We start from the raw sequence: 23,579 nt of genomic DNA on the forward strand, positions 1-23,579 counted from the left end.
TGTGCACTGCACTTAAAATCATTTAAAAACAAGTCTAGAATACTAAAAATCATTTTCATTTAATAGTAACTACTATATGGTGCTCAAAGATCCAGTGAAATATTTATACTATTCATAACATAAAATCAAAACCTTGAGTCAGAACCCTTTCACATTTTGAACAGGTAGCAGGAGTCTGATTTAAATCCCTGGATCTCAACCAATTCCAGTCGTCTGGTTTGCAGGTTGGAACCAAAACTAGAAATTTGTTTCTTCCATTTCTGGTTTCAATGTGGCCAAAATTATCTTGTGGGATTTTCACCTAAGATGAAGAAAATCTTACAAGATGGACTCAGAGTGGAGCTCAGAAGCACTTCCTCCATTTTCGACCAAAATTTTTGTTGCTGTTAAAACCTAAATTCGAATCAGAATCTGAACTTTATCTTATATCGAATCCAAATCTAAACATGAAAACAACGGTTTTTCTCTCATTTATATTGTATATGTGTTCACGACCCAGTGATCAGATTGCCATGAATTGGCCACAATGAAACACACAATCAAGTTAAATCAACACAAACATGTTCTGAACATTTTTTAATCATCTGTATATCCCCTTTCTCTTTCTTTTGACCACTGGATCTTGCTGTATAACTGCTCTGGAACACTGACAAATACAGTAGTGCTTTGTTCTGCAATACATAAATAATCCAAGAGATAAAGTGGATGTGGTATACACGTTATTTTATTTGACCAACTTTTGCTGGAAGAAGGAACAAGCTCAAATCTGGGGAAGAGCTCTGTGAAGCTTAAAAGCATCTTTCTCCCGTCTTCCATAAACAGAAGATGGTCTAATAAAAGATACTGCATCACCCACTCTAACTCTCTCATATGCTGGCCCAACATAGCTGCAGCAATACTGCAAACATAAATAATGTAAAAAGTGACAAAGAGTCCTGTGGCAGCTTATAGACTTTCAGATGTATTGGAGCATAAGCTTTCGAAAGCTTATTCTTCAATATGTCTGTTTGTCTATAAGGTGCCACAGGACTCTTTGTCGCTTTTTACAGAACCAGATTAACCCGGTTACCCCTCTGATACATAAATAATACAGTCATTCTATATCCATGACAATAAAGTGTTGTAGCATCCACACCATCCCATGTTAAATGGTTATTCAGTATTTAACCCATTTAATTATACAATTAACTATCTTCAAGCAGTTAGGAAGGACAATGTTTCATTCTTTCTTTATAATACTTACTTGATTGCATAGCTCTAAGTTTTCTGAGTACACCACTATCTGTCGCTTAGTCTGCTCATCCTCTGATAAATAGTTGGCCAAAATCACAAGAACATCAAAACCATATTTATCTATAAATCCTTTCAGGTCACCAGTGATATTCCTATGAAATATGCAATCCTGGAATATGACAAGAAATTGTATATTAAAGGATTTGATAGCTTTGTTCCTAGAACTCATCATCAAAGATATATTGGTTTCCACAAAACTTCTGTTAAGAAGGGTCTGGGGTGAGAGACAGACACTCTATAGCTAGATGGTTAGGGAACTGACCTGGGATGTGGGACATTCTCTGTTCTTTCTGATTTAGAACTGAATTTTTCATCCTACAGCACTCAAAATCAAGAATAACAGAGACTTGACCCTGGGTCTCCCACACCAGTTCCTTAATTACCAGGATACCTGTGCACACATGCACGAGTCTTTTTTTTTGAAAATATTTGAGAGTTTTTGATGTTGTTTGCATTGGAATGAAAACAAATTCTGAAACCTTGAAAATTTTCATAAAATGGAATTGTCATACTCCGGGCAACTCTATTTGTTTCTCTTGCTCTTCAGAGCTGAATGTTTGGGCGAGCCATCAACCATGTTAAAGTAAAAGTCAGTGTGGTAGTATGGGTATAACTGAGAAAAGAAACATATCTTAATCATTATAACCACTATCACCAACCTTAATAAAGTCAAATAACTGTTGTGATTTCAAGAACCATCCTCACAGCACAATTAAAAGACACATTACTTTTCATAATTTGTATTCACCGTTTGCAGTATATCTACCCTCTTAGAAGTTTGCAATTATCCTTGCCTTCCCTTACCTATTAATCTGATTTGTTATTGTAAGGCTGCTTATGAGCAATGGGCTGCTGCAATGTTCAGAATGGAAACAAATGTTTCCAAAACATTTAGATACAAAGGATTTATAGAGTTTTGTCATAATGTTACATTTAAAATAACAATGCTAACAGAATGTTATTAAGGTTGCAAAGTCAAACACTGAAAAATTAGGAAAAGCCACATTTAAGTTGCCTGTGCAACTTTAATTTTGTCCCTTTTACATATGCATTATGATATAACCTTTAATTATATTATCACATACTATTTTATTAACAGAATTCCTGCCTCATTCAGCGCCTGAACCAATGCTCTTTGAAGTCATGCAATTCTTTCCAAAATAGTGACAGGTTGTAATCTCCAGCAATAGAGATATGTTAACAGGTTCTATAAGAAACAGATGTGACACAATGTAGTTTTAAAATTTGTACACAAGAGTGGCTATCATAATTCACTGAATAGCAAATACACATAATTAAGAAGAAGAAAATTGCACCAAATACTATTGGGCTAGAATCTCATTTATTTAAGGCCCCTCTAAACCACTTTGACACTGTAAATGGGCTTTAAAGTAGGTCTAAATATACAAAATTACACTACAAAATTATGTTGACCTAATTTACAGCACCATAAAGCCACTGCAGTAATTAAACTACTTTTGCATGTCCACACTACTCTCCTTCTGTCAGCACTGAGTGTCCTAACCAGGGTATTTGAGTGGATTTAGTTGCCTTATGTCAACCTAACTCTGTAGTGTAGACCAGGCCTTAGATTTTCCAACGCAAACCAGGTATAGCTCTTTCAAGTGTTGGTAACAGAAACACATGCACTACTTATGATCTCTGTCTTTCTTTAGTTCTCAGTTCTGACAGCCACTCAGTGAAATAATGAGCAAAGTCTGAGAAAACATTTGTATTTTTTCCTTATGCTTGTGCTATTTGTATTTGAGATAATTTATTGTTGTCTTCTAGCTAAGCACAATGTCATATGCTGTGATGGTTCTTCTGTTGCTGCTAAGCTATGCTGTCACTGAATAAACAGTAGTTCATCATCAGTACAGCACAACTGTATATACACATTGGCATTTTATTCCCACTCCCAATTCCCCAGCCCCCATCTGACTTCTCCCTGATAAATTGCTGTTTGGGTTACATGTATACAAATACTATTTATTAATCTGCCCAAAAATGTTCAAAAATGTGTTTCATCTTCCCTTAAGTTAAAATTAAAACAAAAAACTCTTTTTGTCAACTGTTTAATGTAGAAAAACAATATTTTTACTTTGTAAAGATGCATGTCCATCTTGCTATCTGTATGATACATAACAATGAGATTCAGTGAGTGTTAGGATTGCTACACAATGAACACTTGAGTGTTAGAACAATGAGTGTTACTAGGATTGCTACACAAACTGATGGTAGCATCCTATTTTTGGGCATCCATATCAGGTTCCAATAGACTTACATCACAAAAAGTGCACAATGGCAAAAAGCCGTGAGAGACTGTGGTAAAATGGTCTGAATTTCCAAAATAAACACATTGTACATCTATTATCCTTTCTGAGGGCCAACTTGTCAGATGTGCTGAAAAAGCCCAGCATGCACCTAAGGGGGGAGCATGACTTTCTACCACCTTTTTGCTCCTGGGGGCAGCCAGGGGCCATTGCAGTCTCTAGTGCAACTTACAGCAGCCTGAAGACCACACAAGTCACATGGGTTCATAAAAATCTCCTAGAGGATTGTATACGGTCAATGATTGCAGTCATGCATCCTATGCCAAAGGGCAGCTGGAAGGTGCTGACAAAGAGCTGGCTATGCAGACTCAAAATCATCTAAGAATTCTCCCACAGCAGCGACTTTTCAGTTTATAGGACCTCCTTCCCGCCCCCCCCCCCCCTTTACGCTTCTGGAGCAGCATAAAGAGGACTTAACATAGGCCAGAATCTGGCCTGCAGCCTCTTTGTTGGCCATACAAAATAACATTAGTTAATTAGGGCACTAAATTATGTTTCAATCCTGGACCTCATACTAACGTTCCTTTTTAGTTTTTATATTGGATTTTTCTCACGGGAGTTGTAAAGGAGTTATTAAACATTCTTTAGAGCATAAAATGATCCAATTTAACAAGAAGCTAAACGAAGATGGATCTGATTGTCAGAATTCCTATCTCCACTGGAGCAGCAAGAGTAGACAGCAGAACTATCAACAGGTTTAGACTGAACCACATTACTACAAACCGTGAATGGTCAATATTGTATATGTCATTACAGATGCTCTGACCAAAATTGGCCAGGTGCTATATGTTAGATTCATGCTCTGAAGTCTGGAGTCGAGCATTCCTTGTTGACTGTGTCATCAGAGGTGCCAAGCATATGAAAGAAGCATATAAAGATACTATCCCTAGACATTTTCTCTCTCCAGTTCAGGGATGAGCAACACCAGGAGGCCAGTGTGCCCACCATTTCCTCTCAACCTCTTGTGCAGATAAAGAGAAGATTGTGTTAGCTGACTGGGATTCTTTCTGTCTTTCCAGTCATGATTTACGAATATTAATATGGCAACTTTAATTATTTTAAATGGCACTAAATAAGTTTTAAAATACAAAATACAGAAGTTGGATATCTTGATTCAGAAAATAATAGTCTAATCATAATTTTTTTTTTCTCATCACAGGAAATGTTGTGTGGAGTGGAGTGCAACCAGACAGCTGGATTCAGCGCCTTGATTCCTGGGATAAGTTTTGGCCCTGATGCAACTTATTGTTATTATTATTTATTTGTATTACCATATGACTAGGAGCCCTAGTCATGCACCAGGACCCCGGTGTGCTAGGCACTGTACAAACACAGATCAAAAGACAGCCTCAGTCCCAAAGACCTTACAATCTAAGTATAAAACAAGAGACAAGCAGATGGGGGAGTACAAGGATACAATGAGACAATATTGGCCAGTATGATAGGCTGTGATCTAAGCACAACCTACCCATTGTCAAGTTGTTTGTAGACACCAGTGCAACTGATTTAAAATAAATGAATGGATTTATATCAGTGAGACTGAGGACAGAATTTGGCCAAAGGGTGCCAGATTGAACACAAGCTTCCCAGGTCAGGAGAATCTCTGGGAGGACTGAGATAAGGCTGTGTGAATAGCCTGAGCCTAGGTTTGGGAACCACTGCACATTTCTAATAGAACTGAACTCCAATCCCCTCTTGATTTCAAATGGGTTATGCAAACTGCTCACACAGCCCTAATATAAACACAAATATTCTAACTGAAACCGTTCTGATTTATGCTAGCCAATTTCCATTATTATGTTTAAAAGATTCAGTATTAATAAATTATGGAAATGTTGACAGGAAAATGATTCATGAGAACATAAAATGCATAAATTATAAACGTTATTTATTCACTTTTTGCCATTCACTCTACAACTGGTAAACAAAGATGTTTTTCCATTTTTGCCACAAATTGGTTTTCTATTTATTTTCATCAGGCATCCATAGAACTTGGGGGATTTAATATTTAGGGCCTGATTATCATTTACACTAGATCCTCTTTGCACCTACCTAGCAGTGTAAAGGAGGTTTTAAAGTGCATATAAATTTTAAAAATTTTGCCTCAGTACGGCTCCTATTCTGAATTCTACCATCCTAACACAGTCAGAAACTAAGATTCTCAATCACAAAAGACATTAATTCCATCTGAGAGGAAGACTAAAAGTTCTGAAATCGTTACTGCAGGGGAGCAGCAAAAATGGAAATGTTGCAACTTCAAAGGTGTTTTAACTAAATGGATCTAGCTAATTACACTTCCCCCAGAGCTTTTTTGTATCTGATTCTGTACTATAATAAACTTATATTTCTTCAGCTTTCATATATTGTATGATATGGGTGTAGCCCACGGGTGGGCAAACTACTACATTTTAATCTGGCTCTCAAGCTCCTGCCGGGCAGCAGAGTCTGAAGTTTGCCCTGCTCCACATGTGCCATGGCTCTGCGCGGCTATTGGAAGCAGCAGCATGTCCCCCATCTGGCTCCTATGTGTAGGGGCAGCCAGGGGGTTCCGCACGCTATCCCCACTCCAAGCACTGCATCCATAGTTCCCATTGGCTGGCAACCATGGCCAATGGGAGCTACAGGGGTGGCGCCTGCGGATGAGGCAGTGTGCAGAGACGCCTGGCCGTGCCTCTGCATAGGACTCAGAGGAGGAATATGCTGCTGCTTCTGGGAGCTGCTTGAGGTAAGCACCACCCGGAGCCTGCATCCCTGCCCCCCGCCAGTGCCCCACCCCACTGCCCCAACCATGATCCCCCTCCTGCCCTCTGAATCCCTTGGTCCCTCCCTTCTGCACCCTAGAGCCTGCACCCCCCAGGTGGAGCCCTCACACCCACACCCCAATCCTAGCCCAGAGCCCCCTCCCACATCATAAACTCCTCATTTCTGGCCCACAGTCCCAGCTGGAGCCCTCACCCTCTCCTACACCCCAACCCCCAATTTCATGAGCATTCATGGCCCACCATACAATTTCCCTACCCAGATGTGGTCCTTGGGCCAAAAAGTTTGCCCGCCCCTGTTGTAGCCAGTCTGGCAATTTTGGGAAGTCTGACTGTACCATTTATGTATACTGGTCCATACTATAAAATTGCTGTATCATGGAAGGCCTCTCTGTCACTGAGGATCCACCTTTGCTGGTTAGCCTTTAGGCATATACTCCCAGACCAGAGACAATACCTCATAGTTAAAGACTATCAGTGCCTGAATAGGCCTTCCTTGGGGAGAACAAAAGAATAACTGTCTCCTAGGGGGTAACCAATTCTCCTTCAACAGGTAGTTGGGAAGAACCTTACCAAGGACAGAACAAAGATACCAAGGTGGTGATACTATCTTGTAAAAATGACCCACAGGAGTAAGACCCAGGGAAACACACAGGAATTCTGGGGAAGAGGATAGTCTGACTAAGCTAAGGGAAAGCAAACTTGTGGGAGAAGGCCCAATGTTTCAGAATCCAAGCAGTGCACTAAAGCAAAAGGACCCTGGATGACTACCCATTACACTGTCTGGCCCAGCCCCAATGAATGCTCTAGAAGAGTGGTGAGGGAACAGAGGGAGGGAAATATGTGTTGGGTTTATTATTTTTGTGTAGATGTGTGTATTTCTCATGCTATTAAAGAAAGAGCAATAGGATTTTAGAATCCTGTGCAAAGTGCCTGTGTTTGTTAAGTGTTACACTTCCCAAGTGCTCTCTTTAAAAGGTGAACCAGGAGACTCTCACCTTCTAGTGGAGTTATAGGAGAGGGTGTGTTTAAGTAATGGGAGAACCTGAGTGGTCAACACTGGTTTTCAGGGCTCGGCAAGGAACCATGTGGTCACAGCTCCCAGGAGAGGCTGCCATAGAGAAGATCTGTACCCCAAGAGTGTGCCCAGAGGCCCTAAGACAGCAGGAGGGCCTGGACTTTGTTCAGACTGTGGAGGCTTAACACATGTGGTATCCAATGACTGGATCCTCTCACGGCAATCTGGTGAGTGGCTGAGAGGTGGCGCTTGGTGGAGTTGTGACAGCCAGGGATTCTTATCTTGGGACAAGATAGAAACAGTGGCTCATTTTACATGCCTTCCTTTCATTCCATTCTCCACGATCTCCTAGAAGATATCAGGAGGAAATGTCTGAGTTGTGGCTGTGTTGTCTAGGGCTTACCCTTGATTTTTGTGTGTGTGTGACTGCATATTCTAAGGGGACTTCAATTCAGACAGCAGTATAGCATCTCTCTCTACCACAGCAATATATAAGGAATAAGGAACAGCCAGCTCTGTAGTTAACATTTTGAATTACACCCAGGGTGGACTGGAAGCCAGTGTAGAGTACAGAGGAGTAATATGCTCACTTCTTACTGTCCCTCTGATGTGGTAAGCAGCCACAGTCTGTATTAGTTGAAGCTTTTGGGGGTGGGGGGTAGAGGGTTACAGTAGTTTAGCCTGGAGATGATAAAGACATAGAAAACTCAGACAAAGTCTGCATTGGAGAAGAAAGGGCACTATCTCTGTGACAGCTGACCTGATAATAGGAAAAAGAATTTCTGGCTACAGATTCTATTCGGAATCTGAGAACACTGATGGACACAAGAAGACCCTGAGATTTAAAAACCCACTGAGACAAAGGAAAGGGACACCTATTCAATAGTGAACAGTCATAACCTCATTCATTTCCTCAGAATACTTTCCCCAACCACCAGTGTCACTCCCATCTCACCAAATAAAGAATTCCTAGCAAAGTAAACCTGCATCCCTCATTCCAGTAGATTCCATGGTGATTGAGGCAAGACAAAGAGATTCCTGCCTCATGAAGAAAATTTGTCATGTAACAGCCAAATACAACTAGTACTCTGTATGGTAGCTCAGCATGATGCAGTTCTCTTATTTCTGAGTCAGAGGGCTTCAAGTTCAAATACCAGCTGAGGAACCCAGCCATGCTCCCTCGAATATTACCCATGTATGTCTCTGAGATGCTGTGCTGCTGATAGCATCATTCTTCAGAGGAGACATAAAACCAATGTCTCCTTATTCACTCTGTGTTGCCAGGAAGATTTAAACCATATGGCCAACAAAATGACAACATCGCTCACATTAGTATTACCAGAAAGTAGCTACCATTATTTCAAATATGTAAGAATGGCTGCTTGCTAGTAAAAGCTTCTAAAGTTTCCTGAATAATGCTGGTATATCAATAATGATATATGTTTCATAAAGTGCTTTTGAATAGTCACTTCAGTGAAGTGTGTCCATAAAGTAGCTAAAACAACACGTACTCTGAGATAGATTTCTGTAATTATTCCAGCTAACATAAAATATAGGCTTCATTTGTGACAAGCAAGATAAATATCCTCTTAAAAAAAAGATTTTCTACTACTCATCATCATAAGAATCAGGTTCTTCCAAATGGCAGAGTATCACAAAATGTAGACAATTCATGGCAGATTGGAACTGTGGAACCTTTAAGAACAAACTTTCTATAGCTGAGTAAATAATCATCAGTAGAATACTGCATTTATTGCAAATGTTAACTGGGAATATATTATTTCCTGCAGAAATGGAAGACTACCAATGATTTCACAAGATTAACTGCCACATTCAAAATTCATTATAAACACTGTAAAAAAAATGCTAATTGAGTTAATGAAATAGCATAATAAGAAATACAATGAGGGCCCAATGAAACAATGGTAAGGTCAATTACCTATTACTTTTTGGTAAGATTTTTTTTACTTTAGTATTTTAGCTTTTGTTGGTTTAAAAATTGTTTGCACAGCACTTTGCAGCTTGTAAAGCACTATGTGCATGTTTTATTAGTTTTCATGCTTACCTTTATTTACTCCTGCAAGAAAGGCAAAACTATTGTGAACAGGCACAGTATAATTTTAAATAAGTGTCCCAAATTATGTGGTGTAGTGATCAGCTCTTTGCAAGAAAAGCCAATATCTTAGCATTCCTACAACAAACTCCAAACCACTTCCTTCAAAGTGTGAGTTGTGAGTCAAAGCACGTTGTATACATAATATATACAAGAAGGCTCATATTAATATAACATGATGAAATGATGTAAATAACAAAACTGAACTGTAAACTTTAAAAAAGAATATTTTGTTTTCTTTTTCAGGTCATTTACCCAATGTATTCCCCAAAGTAAATTTGAGTTTAAGAAATCCGAATAATTTTCAAGCATTTCTAGGCTTGACAAATTCAATAATTGTGTGTCTTTATTTTAACTTACAGTAAGTAGATTACATATGTTTAATCGTACTGGTAAAAATGAAACTATCTTTTCTCTGTGCAAGGTAATGTTTCAGCGGTTATAGGAATATTGTCCATTTACCAGTGGTCATGTTTGCAAATCTGAACAATTTTACTTGACAAGAAACTCTGAACAATACTCAAAAGTGAATTGTAATTTCTTGCTCTCTAGTAACACCTTCTGATTTATGACATCCAACAGTCAATTACCCAAGTGATCACTGTAAATGTACATTACACACACTTCTGAGTCTTCTGAGCTAACTGTGTCAATATTAACCTGACCATATTAAGAACAAACTGTCTCTTTTGTTCTCCACACTTCTCACATGGAGAGCACAATATGGCTTTTGTCAGAGATGCTCCATCATTTTGGCTCAAGGAAACTGTCAGTACAGTTTGGGATTCGTTATTCATGGGCAGATATCCTGATGGGTCTAATGAAGCCTTTCTGCTGACAACTCATTTGCTAAAAATATCCAACCATCACAAACTAAAAGTGAGGAATATAATTCTGTCTCTGTTATAATTTTCTCAGTAAAAGCAATTATTTCTAACCATAATGATCCTTAAGTTGAGACATGCTTTATCTCATTAGACCCTCTTTGTATTTCATGGTCACTACTTCTGCTTTCCTGTTTCTTTTTGTGTGCTCACTGATAAACTTTATGACATACTTAAATTGCAATATAATAGGGTAAACACCAATGTTATAGCACACATGCAGAGTTAACAGTCTGTGTGACATTTGTTGTAAATTCAGACTAATTACCAGAAGCCCCCTCTTGAAAACAGACACTATCCACTTTTATACAAGTTTTCAGGTAAGGTCATGAAATTGAAAAAAAATTATAGAGAAATAATATAGATATTTATCAAAATAGATCTAAAGCGCATAAATACATTTATTGTTCTAGCCCTCTTTGGTATCCACCACTGGTGCATCTGCTTAATACAAAATCCTTTGCTCTTTTGGAGACCATGAGAGAGGTTTATGTTCATCAGGCGTATGTACCAATCTATCTATATGCAGTTTTGCTGTTCCCACCACTAATATTCAAGCACCATGTATATGAATAAAAGTAATATAAGTCTGCCTCAAAAAGGATCTAAATTCTCGTCTTTTTATAGCTGCCATTCTAAGCTTCCAGGAAAAGGTCAAGTGAAGGTGCTAAAGCAAAGAAATAGGAAGAGAAGTGGTATCTGAGAAAGCTGCTTCTATTCTATTATATTCTATATAAGTTCCAATAGCACACTCTTCACTATAGAATCTGAGCACTTTGTATCTTGAGCATAGCCAATTAAGGAATTTAAACTTTAGGTCCCATATCCTGAAGTAGAATTTGAATTGGATACAGAACAATTAAAAAGCACAATATTCCAGTGTCTCTGCTGAACATTAATTGTAACGATAAATTCTTGCTCTTCCTATTCAGAGCTGTGTTGCAAGAATAAAGTGGATTGGTGATGGTTACGTGGCTCAGCAAGAATCATCCTGCCTATGTAAGGCAGAATAATTTTTCAGAGAAGCATAGGGGAAATGAGACAACGAAAGTAAACCAAGAATTCAAGTATAACCAATGGAATTATCACATTGTGTTCAATGGAGGTGTGACTGAATAGTTTAACTGACGCATTACATTCTCCACATCAGACATACATTTCCTGTTTGTTCACACAGAGTATAATAATCCATGCTTTTGAAGGAGTAATCCAAGATAAATAGCCTTTATCCACTGTTGATACAATTTCAGATGAGTACGGATTAAAACTCTGGTTTGTTTATTTCCATTTGTCTTTTTTAACAAATCATTGTAACTAATTTAAAATGGCTGTGCTTTATATGCATGTAGCACAAGCCAAGATGGGGTTCTGGGAGTGCATAAGCTGAAAAGTTTCAAAATTCTGAAAAAAAAGTTATACAGGTAAACAACCAAATCTCAGTTATATCAACCAGCATTTTCAAAGCTGTGTGGGGCAGCCAGCATATTTTAGCCATGCTTTGGGTTTGGTAATAGCAGTATGTCCTTTCCATATGTTAGAAGAAAATAAGAACTGTTATATTGGTTAAGGCCATTGATTCATCCAGTGGAACATCTTGCCTTCAGCAGTGGCCCGCGCCTGACAATTCAGAAGTGACTCATCCACCACCATAATAGATTTACATAAAATGTGCATTTTCCTTCATAGGTAAGAAGGAATCCTTCTGTTATGGGTAGGCAATATATACCCTAGACTAGAACACTGATTGATTACCCTTTCCAGAGTCCTAAAGCCCAATCTTTGAAACATTACAGTACAGAAAGTTTACTAATACGAGTAGTTTCGTAGCTTCCGATAACTTTGTTAAAAACTTTTTGAAAGTCTACACAAATTAACTGAACATACTCAAAGAATTTTGCTAGAGTGGAAAGGCAGAAGCAGAAATAATTGGTTAACTCCTGTTGTTACTACATGAGAGATAAGAAATGATTAAGAGAGACAAGGTGGGTGAGGTTATATATTTTACTGGACCAACTTCTGTTGGCGGAAGGGACAATCTTTTGGCCTTCACAGAACTCTTCCTCAGGACTGGATGTTCCACAGAATGTTACCCTAATGTGAGGAAGAACATTGTGAAGGCCAAAAGCTTGTCCCTTCAATTACCTCACCCACCTTGTGTCCCTCAGATCCTGGGACCAACACTGTTACAACACCACTACAAACAAGAAATGATTACTCCATCTAATATTAAATAAACAGCAACTGACATTTGTCAATGGTGTACAGACGGAGATGGTGTGCACTGGTATAACATGATGGCACTTCCTGACTGGAATCATTAAGTCCAGCAGAGGCAAAGCTGGGTACAAGTTCAGGAGTTAAGGTCGGGATGGGTATGATTCTGAACTGGTGAGCTAGAGGGGAAACTCTCTGTTTACCATATATTTGCTTGCCACATTTAAGAAAAAAAATTGATTTGCCCAAGAGCTGCTAAATCTTCCACTTGTTAATGGCCTTAGGCTGCTCCTTTTTAATCAACATATTGTATCTATTCCTACAATAATAAATGAAACTGCCACTTTGACTACAAATGCTTTTGTAGCTTTAAGTTTTTAAGGTTTACACTTCCCCATAGGCTGAAGCCCAGCTTCCCTTTTTCAGGTGCATTTTGGGCCTGTACAATTTGTGTCTATAACTTTGTCCCTGAAAAATAAATTACAGGAGCAAACCAGAGACTCTGCATTGTTAACTGCCTGATTTGTGTCTATATCATGGAATTGCAATCACAAGTACTCAAATTTGCACCCACCATTCATACTGAGGGTACAAAAAATGGGTACAAATTGTATGGGGGCAAATTGGATATGGAAAAAAAGAAGTAACTCTTCTGAAAATCTAGCTCTATACATCCAGGACAGAAAGATATAACAGAAGAAAGTATATGTCAGGGATTTGCTAAAGCACTGTACTTTTAAATACAGGCCCACCTGCCATTGAAAAGAGCAATTATATCTGTTTATACCCTTGTCAGTATTCTTTGTATTACATTTTTTTGCTATGTAATATGCTAAGAACTTATATCCAAATTTTCAGTTCTTTTATTACAGGAAATCCACTTAAAATATTATTGAGAAAACACAAATTTGCCAGGTGCACGCATAAGATCAATGCTGAATCAAGTGTAATATTTGATTTCATTGCTGACAGAGTAGCAAGAGATAATAGGCAATATTAGCATGCGCCATCCTGTTGGGTGTGGTGCACTAAGCTGTACAGCAACTTCACTAGTATACATACTGACCAGGAGCTGTACATTTTAGCCAGATAACTCTCAGAGGTAAATGTATATGCAATAATTCATACCTTACAAAATAACTCGCATGCAAACATGGTAATAAAAAAACACACTTCTAGCTGTCAAGAACATTTCTGGGAAAATTAATCAACCATTCATCCATTCAGGCTCTTTGCATACCCTTTTGTCAAAGAGGGAATACTAAGACATTTCTTTCCTCTTCCACGTACTCATTGCAATGGTTTATAGAATCCATCAAGCTTGAGTTGATTTATTGAACTGTCTCTTAGCTCAGCAGTATAACTACAGCAAATGAACTGGTAACTTTTCCAAAAACAGCCGTGATTCAACAATATCTAGTTTATTTAATTCCTTCTAAATTCAGATTAAAGATTTCTTAAAGGGCCTGACATGCATTCTTCCACAGCTCTATACACAACCTAATCCTGAATATTTCACTTAAATTCAATTTCTTAGTGATCCAATGGTTTTGATTTATAAATGGCTAAACCTAGTATCAGCCTAGTATCTTTACACTAAACAGTGCAGTTCTACAGTTAGTTTGTCTGCGGAGACATTACATTTTAATTCAATGTTTTATAAACAGGACAAATTAAAATTGTTTGTTTCATTTACATGAGGTACTTTACATACTGTAGTTTCCCATGTTCATTATCACTCTAAAAACTCGCAGTTCTTCAATCGCTTAGGGGGGTTGTTTTATTTTTTTTCCATTTAAGCGAACAAGTTGCATGCAAGCTAAAGTTATTTTACATTTATTTCAGACATATCACCAGGTAAAGAGGATGATTATAAAGGGTACTTAAACTATAAAGAATACAGATATGCCAAACAGCCTGCAATACTGTTTAAACATGGATTTTATCCCTGAGCACCGTCCACTGAACCCCACAGAGCACATTCATCACTCACCAGCTTTGCATTTTTCTTCACAAAGATATATGACCTTTGCCTATTAGATTTCATTAGCAGGGCACCATACAAGGCTCCTCCGCAGATAACAGGATACAGAGCTAAACATCCTTGCCTGAAGGATTTGTGGGAACAAGCCCATCTTCAATCTTTGTCCCTGGGAGGCACTTTTAACACCTGCCAACCACAGCACTATCATCAGAAAAACATTTAGAGATTTATCTTCAGGCTGGTGATTATAAGAGATAATTTGTTTGGAGTATGTATAAAGTTGGTCTAGCATAAACAAACTAGAGGCTCGAATTACATCACGAACCTCATTAACTATTGATTTAACCACTGCAAACCCGTGAAAGAACAGACATTATCTCAAAACATTAATTCTTCCTAAATATAATCAAGAAATGCAGGGCATGACTGTTTAAAAATGCTCTGTTTTAATACTGATTCTTACAGACACTTTTAATTTTCTCCCCTAGGCTGCAATTGGAGAGTAGTTACAAAAATGATAATGCAAATATCTGTAGTTTTCTTTTTTTTTTAAAGTGCTTTATCTCACAGGTCATCATCATCATACTAGGGATGCAGTTCCCCCTTAACTTCAGTGGGACATTTACCTGAGAACAGCAGGACTGGGCCACTGTAGAAATGGTTTTGGCAGGAGGAAGCTAGCTATACTATGGATGAAGTTCTTTGCACAATGGGTGCCATCAGACATATGTTGCCAGAAAAATGATGTACACAGTGTGTGTCTTCAAATCTTTGAAAAACATGCTCATTCAAGTTAATAAAACATCCGTTCATTTCTGAGCAAAGAGCATATTTATAAAAAAATGCAATTGGATTTACCTCTGAAGACATTAATTCTGTAGTATGATGGGGTGTTCACCCCAAACCAGTCCAGAAAGGATGATGAAAGCTGAGAAAGGGGCCAATTAGTGACATGACCACACATGCGGGGTTTAGACTGGAGAAGCAACCCCTGATTGGAAGATGGAGCTTAGCTGAGCAGTAGCAGCTAAGCTAGTAAAAAACCAGGATGCGGGCAACAGAAATGGTTGCAGTGAGACAGTCTGCAGCTACCCTCTGTGCATTAGAGAGGGAAGGAGGGAACCCAGGGAAAGAGAGCAGAAAGTTCAGCAAATAAACCTCCAGGATATGAGAATTTCTGTATAGTTAAGTTGTAAGAATAAACGACACATAAATGTAAATGTGCATCACTTCACTTAGCATGAAGTGGTTGGATATCCAGAAAAAATGGAACAAAGGAAACAACTGTGGTTGAAAATATTTTCTTTATCAATGATGCTGTTTCCTATAGAGAAATGCAGCCACAGTGCCAAATGTAAAGCCAACTGTAAGGGTCCAGATTTACATGCCTTTCGCATTGTTTCGGCTCTCTCCGCATTTAAATTACACCAACTTAGAATTAACCTCAGAATGTGGCCCAAAGTGTCAACTTAAAATCCCTCTTAAAAGAACCAAACTGTGGATTGTATCTAACAATGTCATATTTCCTTCACTAAATTATCAGCTGGCATTTACCAGAAAGAAGCTACTCAGGGCAATAATGGTAGGTGGGGAAGAGGTTCTGCCCTCAAGGTTCTTTGCTTAACAGGGTATTTTTGACAATTTTGCCACTAATGTTTCCAAATCTCAGCCCTTCACACTTTCTTACTTCTTCTGGCAACCTTTCTTCCAGTCCCTATCTTCAAGAAACTGCGGCTCCCTTCTCTCTCCTCACTCTATCTCATATTTTGTTTGACTCCTTCCCACAATCTTGCATTCCTCCAATCACACTCTCTCCTCCAGAACTGCATTGTAAACCCGGTCTGCAAGACCAGGTTAGTGGACTCAGTGTTTTCAAGCCCACACTTAAGTGTCCACACTGCATTGTAAACCTGGATGTACAATTGCTAGACCTGCGTCTCTCAGTCATGCTAGCACATCCATACTGCGCTACACAGACCTTCTGGCTCAGGTCTGTGGTTTTAGTTGCATCCACACTGCAAACCAACAGGGCTTAGATCCTAGTTGAAGTGGGACTCTGGCTCTGACTCACCCTCCTCCACAGCAAGGTTCTACAACCCAGGTTCTGAGTTCTTGCTGACCTGAATGAGACCGGTTTTTGCGTGGATGGAACAGGGACTTAGACTCAAACCTGAGTCAGTGCCTGTGCTTAGTATCAAGTGTAGATATAGCCTTTCTTCTTCTACAGTCTCTTTCTCCACTCCAGTACTGCTGCCACTTCCCAGTACATACTCTCTCCTTTGGACACCTGGTAATGCTCACAAGTTTCATGTCACCATTTCCAAATTTGTCACTCTCCCTGTTACGGGATGGCCAGCTGGAATTGCTGATACCCGTTCTATTTATTTGGTAGTTATATCTAATATTTAACCATTTGCAAGTCTCTCAATCCTCAGGTTGTGCATATAGCTAGTCTACACAACCATGTAGTCCTGTCACTGTTCTCTGTCTCCTATCTTCCCTATTCTGTCCTTGTGTTTATACTGTCTTCTCTTAAATTATACTGTAAGATCTTCAGGACGGGGACCATGTCCTTCTACCTGTGTGCACAGTATTCAATAAAATGGGGCCCAGATCACACTAGGGTCTCTGGCATTACTGCAGTGCAAATAATCATTACTTGCCCCATCTGTCTGAATCCCCTTGAATCCACTACTTACTCATATTGCATTCCTAGGAAAATCCAAAGCCCATAGAAGTTAATGGAAAGACTCATTAGTATCAATGGGCTTTGGAGCAGGTCCGTATTACTATTTAAATATTTCTTGCCATGATCAGCTCACTCAGCTGAAAATTGTCAGTAGCTATACCATTTCTAGAGGCCTGTGACTAGCAAAATGTACCACTTTCATGGAACAGCAACTCCACAAACTTTTAGAAGGTGAGATCCCATAAATAAATTCTTAATCCATGAAGCAGAATGGGTGTGTAATTTACCTCAATATATTATCTCAGCCCTTAGCACCAGATAGTCCAAACTATGTTCTACTCACACTATCCAAAAGAGAGAGAAATATAATTACAGTACATATTCTTTTTTAGTACATTTGCTTCCTGTAAAATGAGCTGAACTGGGATCACTATTATAGATTCAGCAAGGGCAGCAGCAAAATAGACCACCACATTTTCTTATCAATACAGGAACCTTGACCTGGAAAACTTCTGAGGTGAAAGAATAATTCATTCTCCATGCTTATTCAGTTCTTGACCTCTCTGCTGAGGCTATCCAAGGTTCTGATCCAGTTCCCCCTAAAGTTAAGGAGAATCTTTCCATTAACTTTAATGGAGTTGGATCTAGTCTAAAAGGGCGCCATTTATGATGACTGTTTTAGTGATGTGGACACCTGTCCATTAGGAACTGGACAGAGACTACCAAATATTTTGGATCAGCCACCAAAAAAGTTCCAATCTGTTTACAAAGATTATAGCACTTCTTTGTAATTCACTGACGTTTTGATAAGGATACTAATAAGCACTCATGGTTACGCGAGTTAAGAGATGCCTTCAGCAACTCATTTGTTAAACAGTCAGTTCCTTCAGATGAGATATGAGTCATTATCTACCCAAGCAAGAAAAAAAAGTTCTTTGCAGATGCTTATCCTATGCCATGGACTCAGCTACACTTGGTGAAAGCTCAGCAACTACATATGGATTTGTTTTATACTGAAAATGGCCAAGGGAGAAAGAGTAAATGTGAAATAATCAAAGGTTCTACAAACAAAATATAAGTGGAATCACTTAATGAGTGGTTTGCACAGGTATTAATAAGGAGAGAATCTGGATCAGTCGTACTGAACTGAAAGCTATCAACATGTAAGGCCTAATTCTCCACTGTTCTACAACTTATTCAACAGTATATTTTATAACAGTAAGGTTTTGCACTCATTATGCACAGGTATAAATGGATACACAATGTGCAAAACAGTGTGTCTAAGTCCCAGAGTTTCTAAGATAACTTATTTGAGATTCAGGGCCAGATACACTGCTCTAGGGGCATTAAAGTGATAAACCTGGCTTACCTGACCAGTGTAACGCACTGGCACGAAGCAGCTGGAGAGTACTGGTGAATCTGGCACATATTCGCCACTTACTTCTTGTATGTTACACCCAATGGTTATAACTGAGAATGTGTATGTGGGTGGCTAGGGGAGAATATTCCTCTTTCTCTGCTAAAGAATGATAGTAGCCCAATGGGAGTTTAGTAAAGAAGTCAAATCTTGTGCTTGCTTGTAAGTTTCCATAAATAGCTAGAGTGTCTTACAAAATATTTACCTCCAAATAGACTCAATATCCAATCCATGCAGCTTCCAAGGATGATACTACATTGATCTTGGTAGATGTTAGGTACACTTGGTATTTCCACAACAGCACAAAGCAGATCTAAAGCTGGCCTATGTGGCTCACAGAAACGTCCACCAGCATAAAGTGGGTGTTCATGCCAAGGGTGACTGCTCCAACGATCATTAGATCATATAACAGCCTTTAGGGGCTGTGATGCTATTGATATAAACTGTGACTGTATAGATCATTGTTGCAACCAATGTTATAAATTTGCAGCAAACATTGTACAAGGTTGTCATGTGAGGTGTCTATAAAGAGGTTATGATTTGCTGGTTATGATTATGCTAGCTGTATGTGTGTATCATTTTTGTAGTTGAAATTATGAATATTGGCTATGTACTTGTATCTCAATGTGTTTGAGTCTAAGTAGCATTAGTGAAGCATTTGGTCAGCTTCTTGCAGATTAAGTGCCCAATCAAGAAATAACTAAGAACGGACCTTGGAAGACTCCCATCCACATATGCAAAGTCTTCCTGAGACGTTGAAGGTAGCATGTGATCAATGGCTGCCGCCTGCAAACTGAGTCATGCTTGGACATGTGACTTGCGCAGGTGGCTACAAATTCCATCTTGTTGTTGTGATTTTCCACAGGAAAACAAAGGGATTTTTGCCCATGAGAGAATATAAAAGGTCATGGAAACCCCTCCTTTTTGTCTTCAATCCTGCTTCTTACCAATGGAGGAACCTTGCTACACTGAAGCTCTGAACAAAGGACTGAATGACTCATCCAAGCTTGGATATACTCCAAAGACTTGATTTAAGCCTGCAGTTTATTCCATTACTGCTATAAGCCTGAACCAAGAACTTTGCCATTATTGTATGTAATTGATTCCATTTAACCAATTTTAACTCTCATCAATATTTCTTTCTTTTTATAAATAAACCTTTAGATTTTAGATTCTAAAGGATTGGCAACAGCATGATTTGTGGGTAAGATCTAACTGTATACTGACCTGGGTCTGGGGCTTGGTCCTTTGGGATTGGGAGAAACTTTTCTCTTTTACTGGGGTATTGGTTTTCATAACCATTCGTCCTCATAACGAGTGGTACCGGTGGTGATACTGGGAAACTGGAGTGTTTAAGGGAATTGCTTGTATGACTTCTGGGTAGTCAGTGGGATAAGACCAAAGTCCTCTCTGTTCGGCTGGTTTGGTGTGTCTTAGTAATAAAGGACACCCAGCTCTGAGCTTTGACTGCCCTGCTCTAAGCAATTTGTTCTGAATTGATACTCACAGTAGTGTCCCACCAGATGCTGCATCGTTACAGGGACTCTTTACTAGCTGGCATAGGTTAGAACACCTTAAAGCAACCTCTCCTACCGTTTAGGTCCTAAGTGTTAATTGTTGTCTGGTTGGTCCCAAGGATCATTTTCTACATAAATGAAGGTGTATGCACACTATACAGAGAACATTTATAAAGTTCATTCCCATTCTATAGCTAGTATCATGTATAGCATCATTTCTCAATTTAAACATAGGGAATACCACTCAAACCTGTAATATCTCTTAACACAGAGATTACCATAGATACTCGTTCATAAGCCGATTTTTTTTTAGTAAAAAATGGACGCACCAGAAATGGGGGTCGGCTTATGAACGGGTGTAGAGAGGGAGAGGTGGCACACAGCCCTTCCCCCCAAAAGAGGGAGCAAGGAGAGGCAGCACAGCCAGCAGAGACAGAAGGGAAGAGTCAGGGGCAGAGTCTTTCCACTTCTGGCCATGCTGCTCTCCTCTCAGCCTCCGAAGCAGCTGCAGCTCTGGGGCTGGTAGGCTGCAGTCGTGCCACGCAGCCCACCCCCCCACCCCCAAGCAGGCTGTGACCGTGCTGCCCGGGCACCTGCTGCAGCCACGCCACCCGGCCCAGCCTGCTGGAACATGCTGCAGCCGCGCTGCCCGGTCTGGGCCGCTGGAACATGCTGCGGCCGTGCTGCCCAGCCTGCCGGAGCAGCTCCAGAGACATCTTCCCCTGGCCCTCCCCAGATAAGGTGGGAAGGGATGGGATGGGGAGAGTGTGAAGGTCCCAGGCTAAGGGTGGGGTTATGTGAGGGGTGGTCACAGGGGTTACTCCCCCCTCCCCAAAATTTCCTCACCAGTTGTTGTCCCGGCCTGTCAGGGTAAGTAGCTGGCGCTTTGTTTACTTAGGTTTACCTCCGTGCCTGCGGGTGCTCGAGGTAAACAAACCATCTTGGACCACCAGTGGCTTATCCTGATGGCCTGGGAGCCAAAGTTTGCTGATCCCTGAATTATAGGGTCGGCTTATGAACAGGTTATACAAAATTTCCATTTTTACTTATCCATATTGGGGGAGTTGGCTTATAAACAAACCGGCTTATGATCGAGTATATACGTTAACTTTTAAAGTACATCTGCAGTACATAGCCATACACAATACACTCTGCTGCTGTATATAAAGTTATCCTTCAAAACTTTTCTTGATCTAAGGAAAAGGCTAGAATATTCTGTAAACGAATCAAATGGAAAGTTTCACTAAACAAAGTAAAGAGCCAAATTCTCTTCTGATGGACCTTCTGTGACCTCAATGGAGCCAGATGAGAATTTGACCCCAAATATTTAAAAATAATTTTTCAAATTCTAAAATTGTTTTCATACATAAATAGTAATAAGGCTAAGCAAAAATAAAGGGATCAGTGCAGAAAGCAGGAATGTGTTCATAACAGGTAGCAACACTTGTAGCTCCTGATACAGCAAATAACTTCAACATGTCCTTAAATGCCATTGAAGGCAATAGTGCTTAAATGCCGGCATAAAGTTACAAAGGTGTTTCAGTGTTTTCTAAATTAGGGCCATAGTACAGACCATTCTATTGCTTTCTACCAAAGAGTTACATGTGTGTAGGGGAATTTCTTTTATTTTTCATTTTTACTTCTTAAAAGACGCAGGAAATTCCACACCTGAAAGTTACACTGCTGCAAAGCAAAGCACTAAGAGGCCAGAAAATAAAAAAGTTAAGGCTGTACAACCTTAATTCTGCACCCTTCTATACATTATGAGAGGTGGCCTAAATCACCATTGTGTTCCTCTGGTTTCACAGTGAGGCAATTCCACTGATTTATGCCAGCACAAAACTGGAGTAAAGCAATAGTGAATCAGACCCATAGCCTAACTACATAACTACATGCTATATTTGTCTCAAAACTCCTGCCTCATTCAGTGGACAACATGAATGATGTTCAGTGAATATTTTTGTGTTCTTGTCATTCAGTTTGTGGGGTTTTTTATTGTATACTACCTAAATTCTAAGGATTTTTAAATAAAAGATATGTGAAATCTTTGGTACTTCGTGGCTTCTGAATGCATCTTAACAGTCTTTAAGGTAACTTTTCTAAGTGGATATATTGTAATTACACTTATAGACAATAAGGGTGAAATTCAGGGTCGCATGCTAGAATTATAGCCATATTTTTATATATTAAAGATGTACATTATTTAAGCAATTCATGAAAAAAATATTACTGCTTATTTTCTTTAAAAGTGAACAACTGGCACAGCAAGTAATTTCCAAGTAACTTCCTCCGTATTCTTGCCACCCCAACATCCTGAAAAATATTTAAATAACTTAACATGAAGTACTTTCAAGCCCAACTCAAGTGGCTGTTTGCTTCCAGCTTCAGGCAGCTCCACTGTGCTGTTTAGCACAGCTGCCTCCTTATCACCCCGCTGGCCAAATTCAATGCCAACTAGAAGAGACCAAAAATACCAGCAATAGTATGGGACCTCTGCTAGGAGGGGAAATCACAAAGTATTGGCAGCTGCTTCAGCAGTGGTAAGATATTTAAGATGTTAAAACAATACTGATTTCTCTCCTACTCACTCCTACCCCCAGGAATGTGCTCTGTGCTGTTGCCACTCTGGATTTTCTTTGCATGATAATAGGGGTACACAACAGTAAAGAACATTTGACAGCCCTACTGACAGGCAGGGAAAGGAAGATATATTAGTCTCCCTTTCATCTGGGCAACTGGGTGAGGATATATTGACACCTCACTGCCTCTCCAGAATGGACCATGGGAATGCAGGAGGAAGAGGACATAGTATTATTATAATTTATTTGTATTATAGTAACTTCTCAGCCTTTTGTGCAAGACACTGTACTTATATATAGTAGTAAGAGATAGTCCCTGCCCTGAGGAACTTACGGGGTCTGAATATTATGAAGACCCCTCCTTCTCTTCCATGGAAGAATGAGCCACTACTGGGGCAGGAGGGAGACTCTTCTCTCTCATGACCATGGTATTCCATTATTGTTAAGGGGAGTAATAGAGAAATGGGTTGAGAGTCAAGAAAAAGAGTTTTAGGGAAATGGAGGGGAGAGTTTGGTCAAAGACTGGGTTTGGGCCAGGAAACAGACAGAGTTGGAGGTAGTTTAGAGCACAGACAGGGAGGAGAGTTAAGTTGGTGGAGCATGGGGTACAAGAAGCAATTGAAGAAGTCTGAAAAGGAAAGGAAGAAAAGAAGTAAATATAGGATACACCAGGTATAGGAAACAAAGAAAATAGGAAGGTAGCAGTGGAAAAGAGACGAGGAAAGGAAAGAGAAAGGAGAAAGGGCAAAGATAAAGACAGAAAATACTGAGGGGAGAAA

The 23,579-nt window shown here is 39.4% G+C and overlaps 1 protein-coding gene across 1 annotated transcript in view; it reads right to left on the bottom strand.

Moving 5' to 3' along the window:
- PRUNE2 (prune homolog 2 with BCH domain) overlaps positions 1-23,579 on the bottom strand; it is a 160,728-nt gene that overhangs the window by 78,952 nt on the left and 58,197 nt on the right. The window contains exon 5 of the mRNA XM_032774967.2: positions 1,244-1,402. Within this exon, the coding sequence (XP_032630858.1) occupies positions 1,244-1,402 (159 nt within the window). The remainder of the gene's footprint in view (positions 1-1,243; positions 1,403-23,579) is intronic.

Source organism: Chelonoidis abingdonii, chromosome 6 (genome assembly GCF_003597395.2).
Source record: "Chelonoidis abingdonii isolate Lonesome George chromosome 6, CheloAbing_2.0, whole genome shotgun sequence".
Lineage (NCBI taxonomy): Eukaryota > Metazoa > Chordata > Testudines > Testudinidae > Chelonoidis > Chelonoidis abingdonii.